General features: G+C 44.7%; 1 protein-coding gene across 2 annotated transcripts in view; it reads right to left on the minus strand.

Moving 5' to 3' along the window:
• Positions 1–14,710, minus strand: part of tbc1d15 (TBC1 domain family, member 15) — a 51,717-nt gene extending 37,007 nt beyond the window's left edge. The window contains exons 1-4 of one of the 2 annotated variants that reach the window (XM_038780084.1): positions 14,693–14,710; positions 6,128–6,223; positions 3,556–3,630; positions 2,029–2,170 (exon numbers count right to left, since the gene is read on the minus strand). In XM_038780084.1, the coding sequence (XP_038636012.1) occupies positions 2,029–2,170; positions 3,556–3,630; positions 6,128–6,223; positions 14,693–14,710 (331 nt within the window). Of the gene's footprint in view, positions 1–2,028; positions 2,173–3,555; positions 3,631–6,127; positions 6,224–14,692 lie in introns of those variants that run through there. The other variant, XM_038780085.1, reaches the window with a different exon arrangement.
• Between the last annotated feature and the right edge of the window lie 1,460 nt (positions 14,711–16,170).

The following is a 16,170-nucleotide window of genomic DNA, read 5'->3' on the forward strand; positions in this document are numbered from 1 at the left end:
CTTGGATCTACCCTGTCCAGTGTCAGAATTGTACAGGTTTTTATGAGACCCCCTCATTCTTCTCAAATCCAGCGAATATAACCCTAACGGACTCGATACTCCTCATATGTCAGTTCTATCACCCCAGGAATCAGCCTGGTAAATCTTTTCTGCAATTCCTTGAGAGCAAGAACATCCTTCCTCAGATAAGGAGACCAAAACTGCACACAATATTCCAAGTGTGGCATCACAAAGTCCCCATATAATTTCAGCAAGACAGCCTGCTCCTGTACTCAAATCTTCTCGCTATGAAGGCCAACATCCATTTGCTTTCTTTACCACCCACTGCACCGGCATGCTTACCTTTAATGACTGGTGCACAAGGACACCCAGGTCTTGTTGCGCATTCCGCTCTCAATCCATAGCCATTCAGATAACAATCTGCCTCCCTGCTTTTGCTACCAAAGTGGATAACATCACATTGTACTGCATCTGTCATGCATTTGTCGACTCGCTCAACTTGTTCAAATCATGCTGAAGCACCTGTGCACCCTTCTCACAGCTCACCCTCCCAGCCAGCTTGAAGTCATCTGCAAATTTGGAGATATTACATTTAGTTCCCTCATCTAAATCATCAAGATATATTGTGAATAGCTAGGGCTCCAGCACCAATCCCTGCGGTTCACCACTAGTCACTGCCTGTCATTTGGAAAAATACCTGTTTAATCCTAATCAGTGTTTCCTGTCAACCAGCTAGTTTTCAATCCATCTGAATTCAACACCCCAATTCATGTGCTTTACTTTTACATGGGACTTGGTCGAAAGCTTTCTGAAAGTCAAAATAAGTAACATCCGGTTGGCTCCCCCTCGTCAATTCCACTGGTTACATCCTCAAAGAACTCTGGCAGTTTTTTTCCCCCAAGAATGATTTCCCTTTCGTAAATCCATACTGACTCTGTCCGATTCCGCCACTGTTTTCCAAATGCTCATAAAGTTTCAGTACTCTCAGAAAGTATCCTTATTAAAGATTTTTCATTGTAAACCACAATAATATGTAACAGTTAAAACAAATTACAATGCAAGAATAACACAATAAACAATCAAGAACCGGGCAGCACGGTGGCACAAGTAGTTAGCACGATTGCCTCACGGCACCAAGGTCCCAGGTTCGATCCCGGCTCTGGGTCACTGTCCAGGTGGAGTTTGCACGTTCACTCCGTATTTGCGTGGGTTCCGCCCCCACAACCCAAAAGATGTGCACGGTAGGTGGATTGCTCACACTAAATTGCCCCTTAATTGGAAAAGATGAATTGGATTCTAAATTTATTCCAAAAAAAAAATCAAGAACCCACACTAACTTAAACCCCCCCCCAAATATTAAACCAAACCCGTTAATAACGGTCGTTGACTAACTCTTTGAAGAAGGAAATGAATGGCTGCCATCTTAGATAGAACCTTTCTGACCCCTTAATGGTGTATCTGACCTTCTCTAAATGCAAGAATGATGTGCGATCACCCAATCAAGCCAAGACACTGGGTGGAGCGAACGATTTTCACCCTCATCGCCGGTCTATTAATGAAGCAAAAGCGCGGGCATCAACCCCCCCCCCCCTCCCCCACCCCATCCGCAGCACTAGCGAGTCAGATACCCTGAAAATGGCCACCGACAGACATGGCCCCAGATCAACATTGAGGATCTCTGATGTGGTGCTGAAGAAATAGACCCAGAAGCTCGCCAAATTGGGACCAGACCAGAACATGAACGTGTGGTTAGCCGGTCCCAACACTCGCACCTGTCTTCCACCCCAGAGAAAAAAAGACACTCATCCTTGCCTATATCAAACAAGCCCTGTGATAAGAAAGTTTCAGCCACATTTTAAATTCATGGTGGAATAGTGCTGTAAAACCCAATTCAGATTTTTCCCTTTCAATTTGTGCTGCTGGAGGCTTACAATAATTTACTTAGATTACTAAAAGTACTAGTCGCAAAATGTGAACTGTTTAATGCAATGCAATGTGGAAACATTCCATTTAGTGCAGTTTACATACCATCACCGTTCAAAAAGGGTTTCTTTCTAAAAGTAACTGTATTAATCATGTCCCATTCAGCTTCACAGCTATTTTGGTGGATTGTACTCCTGGAAGATTTTTCTTTCGGACATTGAGTCCATTCAACAACTGAACTGGAATCCTAAGAGAAAAGCAAAAATAATGTCAATTTTCTTCCTTTTAAATGACATTGAAATCTATATGAAAAATATATATACTTGTATACATATTTTACATGTTTGTTTCTTTCGTCCATAAAGATACAAAACAGTGAAATTGAGAGGGAATACCCAATAGTCCTCTTTTATTATTAAAATCCTTTGAAAGGTTATGTATTTTCAATACAAAACTCACATTTAACAACAAAATATCAGACTAATTAATCTGCAACACGAACCAGCCAAACAATATGCTACACTTTCAATATTTTGGATTTTCAATGTGTACAGGAAAGTGATGGAAATCTGCAATACAATTTCTCAATTGTTTCAGCATCTACGTTACTAACAACTCACAATTCTTTCAAAGGTGCATATTAATTTGGCCCACATGCTAGCTGGCATTATAAGTGTCGCTTCCTCAGGTACTGTTTTCCCCTTGCTGTTGAATAACCACTGTTATCATTCCTGCCTCCAAAAATGTACCCTCAACCGCTCTGACTTTGCAAACTGCTGCCAATCTCTAACCTAATTTCCGTCGCCAAATTCCTTCAATCTGCTGCCATCTTCTAAAACAACATCCATTTTTCTTACATTTAAGTCTCCCCAAACAAGTTTCTATTCTTGCCATAGCAATGAAACAACCTTAATATTCTGTGACTGCTGTCTTCAGCCCCAGCACAAACACTATTTCAGGTAACAAACTTCCACGCCCTTTAAAGTTGAAAAACGTAAGAATTGACATTGACAAAATTTTACGGATATGTTTGAAGTCTGCATTGATTGGTAATTCATAAGACCATAATTACCATAACATTGGTAATTCATTCAATAGTTGATTGTATCGTGGATTTACTCCAGCAAATGCTTGCTGCTTACACCAGAGTAAAACAACTCAATTATTTCAGTGGAGAAAATATTAACATTCAAAATGTTAATCGCCTAATTAAGACATTTTTAAAAAAATTATTAATAGAGTTCTATCCTACCAAAGTAAATTGAACTGGGATTCACTTGGCAGATCAGAAGGTGAGTTCGAAGCATCTAATTACTATCTAATTTGTAATTCATTGCTGAAATTGTGCTATGCCAGGATTGACAAAACAAGATGTTTCAGTAAACACACGTTAGAAAGATTACATAATTAAAGCACTTTTAACCATTTTAAACAGGCATCTGAAGATGCACAGATAAACATGAGTTCATCTAATTATCATACGGCACAAATATATACCACATTAAAAATACTGCAACTCGACATTAGACAGATCAGAGTAACATTTTGTAGTTATAGCTTTTAGCTAACTGCTCACTTCATCAGAAGTGGTATTGAAATCTAACTATTCCATTTAGTTATGCAATAAATTACCTTTCCCGCACAAAAAATGTTTGAAGAATCCAAAGAGTCATCCACTGGCGACCAATCCACTACAGCCCCTGAACCCTGGAAGAAAAAGAGTATCAACGACCTAACCAATGCAAATATTTCAGGCAACCAAAACTACATTTTAAATTTGAACAATGATGCAAGGTAGAACACAGACTCAAAGATTTATGGATGTTGCTTTGTCTCAGAAATTATTGCTAATTCATATTGTGGATTCTGTCTGATAAATAGGGCTGTTTATACGTTGTAGGGAATAACATCAGTGCCACTAATTTACAATGATGGAATATATCAAATAGATTTAAATAGTTGAAAGTTTCTTTTAAACTGGCGTTTTGGAGATTTATTTCCACAACTCTCCATTATTCTACAATTGCAAGGTGAATGGTATTTATTATAATAAAAAGTTAAATGGATAAATTTAATAATGTTAGTTGTGAAATGTATAACTTTTTGTTTAAAACTCCAAAGAACTTCCAGTTACTGTAAAAAATTAGCTTTTGGCTCATTAATAAATTGTAACACTGAAATGCTTACATGATTTTCCGTCATGAAAAGACTTATATAATTGTTAGATACAAAATGATATGATAATGGCTACACAGGAAGTTTCCACGTTAAATGTTAACATATAAATTACAGAAATTGCAAATATTTATGTTTGCAGATAGATTCCTGTACCCCAATTAATGTCTGCAGGTTTCTATTATGCCCCATTTCTGCCACTGTTAAACCTACCCAATGATTTTATTTACCTCTTAATTGAATTCTGCAAGGTAAATTATCACTTACTTACCACAGGAACCTCCCAAATGGGTCCTCAAGATACTAAAAGCAAACCACAGACTTACTGTTGCTTGACCCCCTCCTTATTGCTATCATCTCACCCATTTCAACCCAGAACTTAATTTATTTTACAGGGCTCATCTGGCAGCGATCTATGAAAATTTATACCACACTTAAATACTTAGTTATATTTTTAACAGCACAGGTTTCCTGAAGTCACATTTCAGATCTTTGCATGAAATTTCCATGTTACCACTCACTCTGACACAAATATTGTGGTCTCATGGACCGTGGCCCTCAACTCCCACCCTGAACCAACTTTCATATGCTGCACCCACCCTGCCTTCAACACTGCTGAAGATTCACGCCTGAGAAAATCAATCAGCTAATTTCAGATTACTTTAAACAATAGAAACATAGATTAATTTTCTTTATGAACTCTCTACCAGACTGATTTAGCCAGGAGTCATTTGCAAGTTGCTAGAGGCAATATTTAAAATAATCTAAATATGATGACTAGGAAACACTGATAGACGGCAACACATTAGAGACAGTAGTACACATTGGTAATAAGTATAGAGCATCATCTTGTTTTTAAATAGAAAATAAAATTTGTGAAGGCAGGTGAGAAACAGCCCTGTAAATCTAAAACCTGAGTGTGTAAGGCCAACAAGATGCTCGAGAAAGCTTGCAATAGATCTGTTAACCAAAGGTATCAAGGAATACGGAGCAAAGGCAAGTATATAGGGCTAGGTCATAGAGTAGCCAGGATCTCTTCAATGACAGAACAGGTTTGAAGGGATAAATAGTCCACTCCTGATCCTATGATCCGTTTCAAGGTTTGCACCTTTCCATAGCACCAAGTCAATAATCATTCCTAATGCAAATCAAGGGAGCATCTCAGCTTCATTTCACAAAAATTACTTTTCCCAGTTTTCAAGTTTGCCTGCCACTTACGTAGAATTAACAGCTGCTACTTTACCAAGATGGAGAAAGAAAACCAATGGAGTTTGTTGCTCAACATCCACAGTAGTGTTCTTGGATTGTTTGGATACCGTCACAAAGATACATCAAATCTTGGGGTGCATATTGCCTCCATTTGATTAAACATATCATTGTAATCATTCATTGTCGACAAAACATGCTCAAGACAAAAGCTCCACTCTCGTTGAGAGAATGCACGGGAAATGTGATTTAATTCCAGGGAATTTTTCAAACGCATGTGACCTTTTAATAGAAACATAGATGAATTTTCTTTATGAATTCTCTACCCAGACTGATTTGGCCAGGAGACATTTGCAAGTTAGTAGAGGCAACACTGGTCAAACAGATGAACTGATGTCAAACAAAATAAATTCACAGGAACTACAATCACTTCCAGAACATTGATGCCCGAGAGGATTAACAGTCACAGTCTTGGGGTAGCACAATGGTAACAAGACATGTCCTAAGATACAAGAACACCTAACATGAGCTTAGATTTCAACAGTTTCATATCAGTATGCAGCTTATACGGTGAAAACGTTGATCTGGTTCTTGGTGAATCTGTTTTCATGCAGTCTCCAATCACAATGCTAAAGTTTGAAAAAGAAAAGAGACGGAAAGCAGATTTTTGAAATTATGACTAGCATTATCGGATTTGGCACTGCGGAAAGCAAAGAAACTCATGCTTTTATCCTTTATAAAGTTGCACCATCTAGTCCAAACCAACGTAAATGCTGTGGTTCTAAAGATGTAACTCAGAAAACAAATTCATTGGTTGAAGTACCTTATCAATCAACCTCAGTACTCCCGGAAGCGTATCTTGTTCACCAATTCTTTCAGAGCATGAATGAATGAACACTCCATCTTGTTCATATACAATCTGGAAAAAAACAAAGGCGGAGGAGAATTTTTATTTAAGTTGTATGACTCTGTCTACACGTCCTGCTGCCGTGGGAAAACGGGCAGCATAATCAAAGACCCCTCCCACCCGGGTTATTCTCTCTTCCAACGGACAGTAGCTACAAACATCCGAGAACACACACAAACAGGTTCAAAAATAGCTTATTTCCCGCTGTTACCAGACTCCTGAATGACCCTCTTATGGACTGAACTGATCTCTTCATATATCTTCTCTACTGAGTAGTACTACACTCTGTATGCTTCACCCGATGCCTGTGTCTATGTATTTACATTGTGTATTTATATATGTCCTATGTTTTTCATGAATGGAACGATCTGTCTGGACTGTACGCAGAACAATACTTTTCACTGTACCTCAATACATGTGACAATAAATCAAATCCAAAAAGGCTGCCTGTCCTTCAACCCAACAGCTTTACAAATGCTGTTTACAAATTCAGCCAGATGTTCAACAGTTCCAAAACTGAGTTAAACCATACTAAGTGGCAGCTTGGCTCAACGGAGTTTAAAGAAGTCATTGGCATCTCAGCTGAGAAATTAAAGTGCTATCTGCCTGTTCAAAGAGACATAAAAGATCCCATGACAGTATTCAAAGAGGAACACAAGAGCTCTCCGAGCACCATGGTCAACATTTATCCCTCATCCAAATCCTGCAAAACAAATTAACTGGTTTGCTATATGCAAACTGTGGCCTGAATTTGCCTACATAAAAATGGCAACTTTACTTCAAAATAATTAATCAGCTTTGAAGCACTTTGGGACATATGCGGACGAACAGTCAGACATTACATGCATGCAAGTTGTAAATGTTAATTTATCTGGTTCATGTAATAAAAATAACAATCTTCATTGTCACAAGTGGGCTTGCATTAACACGGCAATGAAGTTACTGTGAAAAGCCCCTAGTCGCCACATTCCGGTGCCTGTTCAGGTACACAGGGAGAATTCAGAATGTCCAAATTATCAAACAACACGGGCGCGATTCTCCGCTCCCCACGCGGCGTGGGAGAATCGCGGGAGGGCCCCCCAACAAAATTCACGCCCCCCTCGATTCTCCACCCCCCTCTCGGAAGAGTCACCGCTCCCCGTTTTTCACGGCGAACGGCGATTCTCCGACCTGGATGGGCCGAGCGGCCTGCCGTTCGCGGCCGTTTCACGACGGCGGCAAACACACCTGGTCGCTGCCGTTGTGAAACGGGAGTGAGAAGCCCGTTTGGGGCTTGTAGGTGGACTAGAAAGGAAAGAGCACCACGACTGTGCTCGGGAGGGGACAGGCCCGCGATTGGTGCCCACCGATCGTCGGGCCAGCGTCCAAATCGGACGCACTATTTCTCCTCCGCTGCCCCGCAAGATCAAGCCGCCACATCTTGACAGCCACCGCGCATGCGCGGGTCCGTGCTGTCAGCGGCATGACGTCAGCCGCGCATGCGCGGGTTGGAACCGGCCAACCTGCGCATGCGCGGCTGACATCATTAGGCTCGCCAGCCGCGTCGTTCTTGCCGCAACACCCCCGTGGCCGAGATTTACGGATCCTAGCCCCGCCGGGAGGGGGGAATAGGGGGCGAGGAGCAGCCTCCGAGGCCGTCGTGAAACTCGACCGAGTTCACGACGGCACTCCTCATTTTTCCCGGGAGCGGAGAATTCCGCCCCACATTTTTCGGGACTTACGGGAGGAAACCGGAGCACCCGGAGGAAACCCACACAGACATGGGGAGAACGTGCAGACTCCATACAGACAGTGACCCAAGCCAGGAATCAAACCTGGGACCCTGGAGCCACAAGGCTTTTTATGAAAGAATGGCACGAGCCATTAAAAGTACATGAGCTGCAACCAGAACGGGAAAGTCTCTCCCTTCACATTCTGGGAGGCGCTGTAGGTAGTGGCCGGGGGGAGTTAATAGCATACAGGCCACATAGGGATAGGACAAAAAGAGGGCAACTAGACAACGGTTGATCGACTGAATGCTGGAGGTGGATCGGCAGTATTCTGCGGTCCCGGCAAGCGGAGAGGGAAAGACTACAAAACGAGTTTGAGTTGAGCTCAACTGTGAAGGAAGTGAGCCAGCTCCGCCAGTCCCAGGGAACCTTCTACGATCAGCTGTCTGTTGGCCCACCAGCTGAGGAAGCAGATAGCCGCTTGAGAGAATGCACAGATCAGGGATGAGGGGGGAACGGGTGACCACAACTCCAGAGATGATCAAAGGAGCCTTGGCTGCCTTCTACCGAGGACTGTACATACCAGAGGCGGTGAAGCAGCTCCTGGATGGGGGAGGAACAGGGGCAAGGACCGTTGGGTTTAGAGGAGGTCATGGAGTGCATCATGGTGTGCATCACCTCCGAGACGGCATGTAGCACAGTGGTTAGCACTGCTGCCTCACTGCTCCAGGGTCCCAGGTTCTATCCCGACCTCGGGCAACTGTCTGTGTGGAGTTTGCACTTACTCCCTGTGTCAGCGTGCGTTTCCTCCAGGTGCTCTGGTTTCCTCCCAGTCTACAAAAGTGCAGGTTAGGTGGATTGGCCATACTAAATTGCCCCTCAGTGTCCAAAAGGTTAAGTGGGGTTGCGAGGTTACGGGAATAGGGTGGCGGTGTGGGCTTAAGTAGGGTGCACTTTCCAAGGGCCGGTGCAGACTTGATGGGCGGAATGACCTCCTTCTGCACTGTAAATTCTATGAATCTGGGAAGGCTCCGGGACCTGATGCACTTCTACAAAACAATTTGAGGCAGTACTGGCCCCACAACTGGGGATGTTCAGTGTATCACTGTCGAGGGGGGGTCTTGCCACCCACGCCGACATCGGCTTCAATTTCACTGATTATGAAGGACAAAGATTCGGCGGAGTGTGGGTCATACAGACCCATCTCACTCCTAACACTAACGGAAAAGTTCTAGCGAACATTCTGGCAAAACGACTGGACAGTCAAATGCCTGATAAACATAAACCAGAGGTGATTATCTCCCTAGATGTAGAGAAGGCCTTTGATCGGATGGAACAGAAATATCTCTTCAAGGTACTGGAATGGTTTGGACCAGTGTTCACCTCGCAGGTAAAACTCTCCCATGGCATGCATCTGGAGAAATGCCACAAGCTCAAATTACTTCCAGCTGCACAGAGGTACGAAGCAGGGATACCTGTTGTCCCTACTGCTGTTCACTCTGGCAATTGAGCCACTGGCTAGCGTGCTCAGATGAGTGGAAGGGTAGATAGCCCACAAATGGGGCCTGGCTCCACAAGAAGAACCTAGCTAACCTGGTGAAGGGGTGCCTGCGGAGGTGCGGTCCCTGGCAGGGAGACTGCAGACGATAAAGATGACCGTCCTGCCAAGGTTCATATTCATGGTCAGATTGCTTACGATCTTTCTCCCAAATCCTTTTTCACCAGGGTAGAAAAACTGATTATGGCCTTCATTTCGGCGAGGAAGAACCCCAGGATCTGTAGAACTATCCTAAAGATGGGGTGACGCTAGGGGTGGGGGAGTCACCTCTGTGGGTACTGGTCTCTGCCCCACTCCCATTCATCCTGGCCAAACACTCGATGAGCTCGGTGATGATAGCATCATTAAAAGCCCTGAACCAACTGAGACACCATTTCAAGTTAAGCGACATGTCCATCTCAGCTCCCATTTGTAATTACCATAGATTCATCTGGGCCGGAATGAACACCACATGCAAAACTTGGATTGGATTGGATTGGATTTGTTTATTGTCATGTGTACCGGTAGGTACAGTGAAAATAATTTTTCTGCAAACAGCTCATTACGTACATGCGAAGAAAAGAGAATAAAAGAAAATACATAATAGGGCAACACAAGGTACACAATGTAACTACATAAGCACCGGCATCGGATTAAGCATATAGGGTGTCGTGCTAATGAGGTCAGTCCAAAAGAGGGTCATTTAGGAGTCTGGTAACAGCGGGGAAGCAGCTGTTTTTGAGTCTGGGAAACTGTTTTTGAGTCTGAAGAAGCTGTTTTTGAGTCTGGAGAAGGGAACTTGGAGAAGGGAAGAAGGGTGTTGAGGATCAGGGTGGCAACCTTGGAGGAATGAACAGAGAAGTTCTAGCTGTCAAAAGGGAGCGAGCTCCAATATCTCCAGATACGGGACTTCATCCACATGGAGCCCCCATCCTTCCGTCAGTTACCCAGGTGCACACTGCCAGAGAGATTAATATCATTGGTGGAGTTATGGGAGGGAAAAGTGTGCAGACATGTATGGATGACTGCTAAAGGAAGTAAGGGCCCCACTAGATGAAACAAGGGAGAGGTGGAAAGAGGAACTAGGCCTCGAACTAGGGGGGAGATCTCTGGAGCGAGATCTTGTTTCCTCATGCACGAGGCTGGGTCTAATGCAACTGAAGGTGGAGCACAGGGCACACCTGACGAGGACACTGGTGAGCAGATTCTTCCTGGGGATGGAAGACAGCTGTGAGTGATGCCAGAGGGGTTTGGCTAACCACTCCCGCATGTTCTGGTCCTGCCCAAAACTGGTCAGATGCTCGGCCATGTTATTTGAAGACATGTCTGAGGTCATGGGGGTCAAGGTGGAGTCATGCCCATTGATGACGATCTTCGAGGTGTCAGAACAGCCAAAACTATTCAAGGGAAAATGGGCTGATGTGGCATTATTCATAGAATTTACAGTGTAGAAGGAGGCCATTCGGCCCAGGAAGTCTGCACCAGTTCTTGGAATGAGCATCAGTGCAGACTTCACACAGACAGTGACCCAAGTTGGGAATCGAACCTGGGACTCTGGAGCTGTGAAGCAATTGTGACAATCTTGGCCTTCACCTCCCTGAAAGCCTGGCGCAACCCCTACTTGGGTGGAGATCGGCAGCGCTGCCCAGGGCCTCGGACTAGCTGGCAGACCTCACGGAATTCCGGAGGTTAGGAAAAAAATTGTTTGTCATTTGGGGGGGGGGGGGGAGCATCCCAGGTTGAGGTAGTTCACCACCATTTTTAAGGAGCAGCAACTTTTTTGGGGGGGGGGGGAAGAGAAAGAGAGAAAAAGACTGACGTTGGGGGTGGGGGGGGGGGGGGGGGGGGGAACAGCTTCAAACCAATAACACAACTGTTTGCATTACATCCATTGTACTGATGCCCATGAGCGTTGTTCTGCAGCCTTTTAAAATTTAAAAAAAAAAATTCAAATTTGTGCAAATGAGTATGCCGCTCGGCCCCTTGAGCCTACTCTGCCATTCAACTCCACATTCCTGCCTACCCCCAATAGGTTTTCACCACCTTGCTTAGCAACATTATATCTACTTCGGTCTTTAAAATATTCAAAGACTCTGCTTCCACCATCTTTTGTAGAAGAGTTTCAACGAGTCACCAAGGTTTTCACCTCATCTCAGTTTTAAATGGGTGACCCTTTATTTTTAAATTGTGACCCCTAGTCCTAGAATCCCCCATGAGAGGAACATCATTCCCACATCCACCCTCTCAAGACCATTCAGAATCTTAAAAATTCCAATCAAGTCCCCTCTTACTCTTCTAAACTCTAGCAGATACAAGCCTGGTCTGTCTTGCCTTTGGCCACTCAGCAAACAGAAGTTAACTTGTTCCGTAAATACTATTGGTGAAGTTATCCAGAAGTCTTAGAGGAACTGTGCAATGAAAGAACAGTCTGTGATAACTAAATTTTAAAGGGAACATTGGTCGCATGGACAAGGTGAGCTCAGAGAGGGCATAAAGATACATCAGAGTCAACCTAGAAAATTATGCAAATTAGAGGGTGGGGAAAGAGAACCTTCAGAAAGGTTTCGGGTGGTGAACGATGGGAAGGGAGGGAAGTAACTTAAGCAACTGAATTCAGGGGGATCAAGCTTGTTGTCTTTTCAGCTTGCACACCGTGTACTATGGGTTCTCAAACAGCACACATAATTATGCATATATTTAAAGCTGCTAACAAATTTAATCCACCAATTAAGCAATAATGCAAAAGCAGTCCGTTACAAAATCCAGGTTTACAAAATGTAGATGTTACAAACCAGCTAACATGAAATATATGCCAAATTATCTGTCCATCCATCCTAAATGAAAGCAGAAAAATCTAGCTCAGTAAGTGCAAATTGAAATGGTCTTCATAGACCCATACATCCGATTGTTAAGTCCCAGAGCTGCTCGTCATCGACAACTCAAGAGTTTGCATCCTCTTGATATGTGTTAAAACTTATCTGGCACAACTGCGCCATAGTTTCATCACTGCAGCTCACTTCACAAAAGAGAAACATTGTTTCCCGTTTCACAATGGTCAAGTCACTTGCATATTTGCTGATATAATCATGTACTAAACATCTACGCACTTCTCAAAAGCTTCAAAAAAAAGTTCCAGTAATCCCGATTCTATGACAAATTGAAAAAGCGAAACTTCAACAAGGTCTATGTATTTTAGTCTTTCCAACATGTAAAATGTCTCAAGATGCTTCACATGAGCTTTGGCAAAAAAGCATCAAAGGAGATATTAGGGCAGAGCGGCTAAAAGTTTGGTCAAAAGAGGAGCTGTTAAGTGTCTTAATGGCATTTAAAGGTCCTCAGGCAGCACCTTCCAAACCCATGACCACTACCAACCACAAGGTCAAGAGCAGCAGCTTCCTGGGAACCCCATCACCTGGAGGCTCCCTTCCAAGTCACTCACCACCCCAACTTGGAAATATATCGCCATTCCTTCACTATCGCTATGTCAAAATTCTGGAACTCCTTCCCTAACAGCACTGTGGGTGTACCTACACATCAAACTGCAGCGGTTCAAGAAGGTAGCATAGTGGTTAGCATCAATGCTTCACAGCTCCAGGGTCCCAGGTTCGGTTCCCGGCTGGGTCACTGTCTGTGCGGAGTCTGCACGTCCTCCCCGTGTGTGCGTGGGTTTCCTCCGGGTGCTCCGGTTTCCTCCCACAGTCCAAAGATGTGCAGATTAGGTGGATTGGCCATGCTAAATTGCCCGTAGTGTCCTAAAAAGTAAGGTTAAGGGGGAGTTGTTGGGTTACGGGTATAGGGTGGATACGTGAGTTTGAGTGGGGTGATCATTGCTCGGCACAACATCGAGGGCTGAAGGGCCTGTTCTGTGCTGTACTGTTCTAAAGGTAGCTCACTGACACTTTCTGAAGAGCAACTAGGATGGGCAATAAATGCAGGTTCAGCCAGGGACGCCCACGTCCTGTAAATTACATTTTTTTAAAAGATGGAAAAAGTGAGAGGCAGAAGGGCTTTAGGAATGGAATTCCAGCGCTTTGGTCAAGACAGCAATCCCACCAAGAATAGAAGAGTGAAAATCAGAGACAGGCAAGAGGCCAGAATTGGAGGAGCACCAAAATCTCAGAAGGGTTGCATGGCTGGAGGAAGGTTGGAGCCACACTTGGATTTTGGAGACAAGGATGAGATTTTAAAATTGAGGAAAATTGGAAAAAAATAAAGTCCTTACATTAATTTCCTACCAATCCACAACAAACATGCTGAATTTTAAGTTAATTTAATTCACATTTTTTCACAAAATTACATTTGAATGCCAAGTAGATAAACTATTGAGGATTGGCATTACAGATATTACAGCACAGAAATAGATTCAGACCAACTTGTCAATGTTTATGCTCCATAATAGTCTCTTGTACCCTACTTCATCCTACCCAATTCTTACTAATTAATGGCAAGGTTACATCCTCAATACTACTGGTTAGCACTGCTGCCTCACAGCACCAGGGACCTGAGGGCGATTCCCACCTTGGGCGTCTGTCTGTGTGGAGTTTGCACTTTATCCCAGTGTCTGTGTGAGTTTCTTCCGGGTGCTCCGGTTTCCTTCCACAGTCCAAAAATATGCATGCTAAATTGCCCCTTAGGGCATAGGGATAGGACCTACGTAGGGTGGTCTTTCAAAGGGTCGGTGCAGACTCAATGGGCCAAATTGCCTCTTTCTGTATTTTAGGAATTCTATGATACGCGAATGGAGTTGCCAAAAGAAAAAACATTGCACAAAGTGAATCCAAGTTAACGATCACTGGCAAAAGAAAGAGCGTTTGCAGCTGTTAAGTTCCTGTGAAACGCCAGCTCCGATCCTCTCCCGGTCTGGAGGGGGGAGCACAGATAAGGAGGGGAGTGGACACAGGAATGGGCACGACCGGGTGCCAGCCGTCAGCAGAAGCCAGCGCCAAGCAGGTGCTGCACTCGTGGCATTTCCCCAGTGACAAGTTGTCAACACAGCCCAGCCAGCTTCCCGTGGCATTCTTCGCCGCCGCCTCCCGCTCTTTAAAGTCGAAATACATTTATTTTTAAAGATCCTCCTCATTTACTGATCAAAAAATCAACCAAAATGCTGCAGACGGGAAGCGGTCCAGTTAGGGAGCAACGAAGCCGTTTAATTTTTAAACATGGGGTATCAGGCGGCGGGGGGGGGGGGGCGGTGGCGGAAGAACATGGAAACCAGAGAAACACAATCTTTACCTTGGCCGCCGCCGCCATCTTGCTGCCGCTGGTGACGTACGGTCAGTCACGTGCTTCAGCCAGGGAAAACAGTCCAGCTGCGCGCGCGCGCTTCGCCGCCTCCGTCTCCTTCCCGTTTATCAAAGAGGTCGCGGCGACAAGATGGGTGGCCCGCTGGCTCTCATGAGCGGGCGGCGCCCCGCCACCTCCGTGGCCACCGACGGCAATGGCAGTTCGACTGCCGAGCGAGGTGGGAACATCCGTGGGAGTCCAGCTGTGAGGGATCTACCTGGATGGGAGAGGGTGGCGATTTGTGGAATGGGATTTGAGTCATTAAATGTTTTCAAGAAAGAGATAGATATATTTTTGATTAACACAAACGGATTAAAGGATATGGGCAACAGGTGGGGAAGTGGATTTGAGACCAGGAAGAGATCAGCCATGATTTGATTGTGAATGGAAGAACAGGCCCGAAGGGCTGAATTGCATACTTCTGCTCCTAATTCCTTTGTCGCTAAGTTGATTACCCACTCCCCATTTACAAAGACCAGGGCTATGCCATTCATATACACCTAGCTAGCCTTCCATTGGATAGGTGCAGGGGTGGCATAGAGGGATGGAGTCCATGTACGGGCAGATGGAGAGGAATGACTAGAGGTACCAGCCTGAGGGCATTGGTTACGGCTCCATTTACATTTTCCCCAATGAAATAGACTGCCAATCCGGCGGTGATGGCCACCTTGAAAATGTGGGGATAATTTAGACGGCACTTCAAACTCGGGGCCATGCCAATCTTTGAGATCCATTGTTGTGAGCCGGCGGTTTTGGCTTCGCCCTTCGGGATTTGGAAGGAGGAGGGCTTGGAAAGGTTCGGGGATCTGAAGTTCCTGGGTTTTTAGGAGTGGCTGGAGAGCGGTAAGCCCTTGAGAACTAACTAGTTTAGATATTACCAGGTACAAAACTTTGCGTGTAAGGAGATTGCTTCCTTCCCTTCGCCCCTTCCTCATTGATGGACAAAGTTCTTTCAGCTGCAAGTGTCGGGGAAGGAGGGGTGTAGGAGATCTACGGCCGGCTAATGTCGAAGGATCAAGTCCTGTTGGACAAAATTAAAAGGAAATGGGAGGAGAAATTGTGCCAAGGACTTGAGGATGGGGAGCTCTATATAGAGTCAACTCTACCTCTTTGTGCACTCAGCTTAACCTGATGTAATTCAAGGTGGTGCATAGGGTGCATTTGACCAGGACCCGTATAAGAGGGTTTTTTGTAGATGTTGGGGATAGATGCGAGCGATGCTGTGGGGGCCCTGCCCATCTCACATACATATTCTGGTCCTGCACTGGGATCGTGAACCTTTGGGTCTCCTTCAGCACCGTGTCGGGTATTCTCGGTGTCGACTTGGAGCCATGTCCTGAGGCGAAGGCAGAGCTCTTGCCTTTGCTTCGTTGATCGTCCGGAGGCGAATCGTGTTTGGCTGGAGGTCCTCGTCCCTGCCCAGTACA

The sequence above is a fragment of the Scyliorhinus canicula genome, chromosome 20 (genome assembly GCF_902713615.1).
Source record: "Scyliorhinus canicula chromosome 20, sScyCan1.1, whole genome shotgun sequence".
Lineage (NCBI taxonomy): Eukaryota > Metazoa > Chordata > Chondrichthyes > Carcharhiniformes > Scyliorhinidae > Scyliorhinus > Scyliorhinus canicula.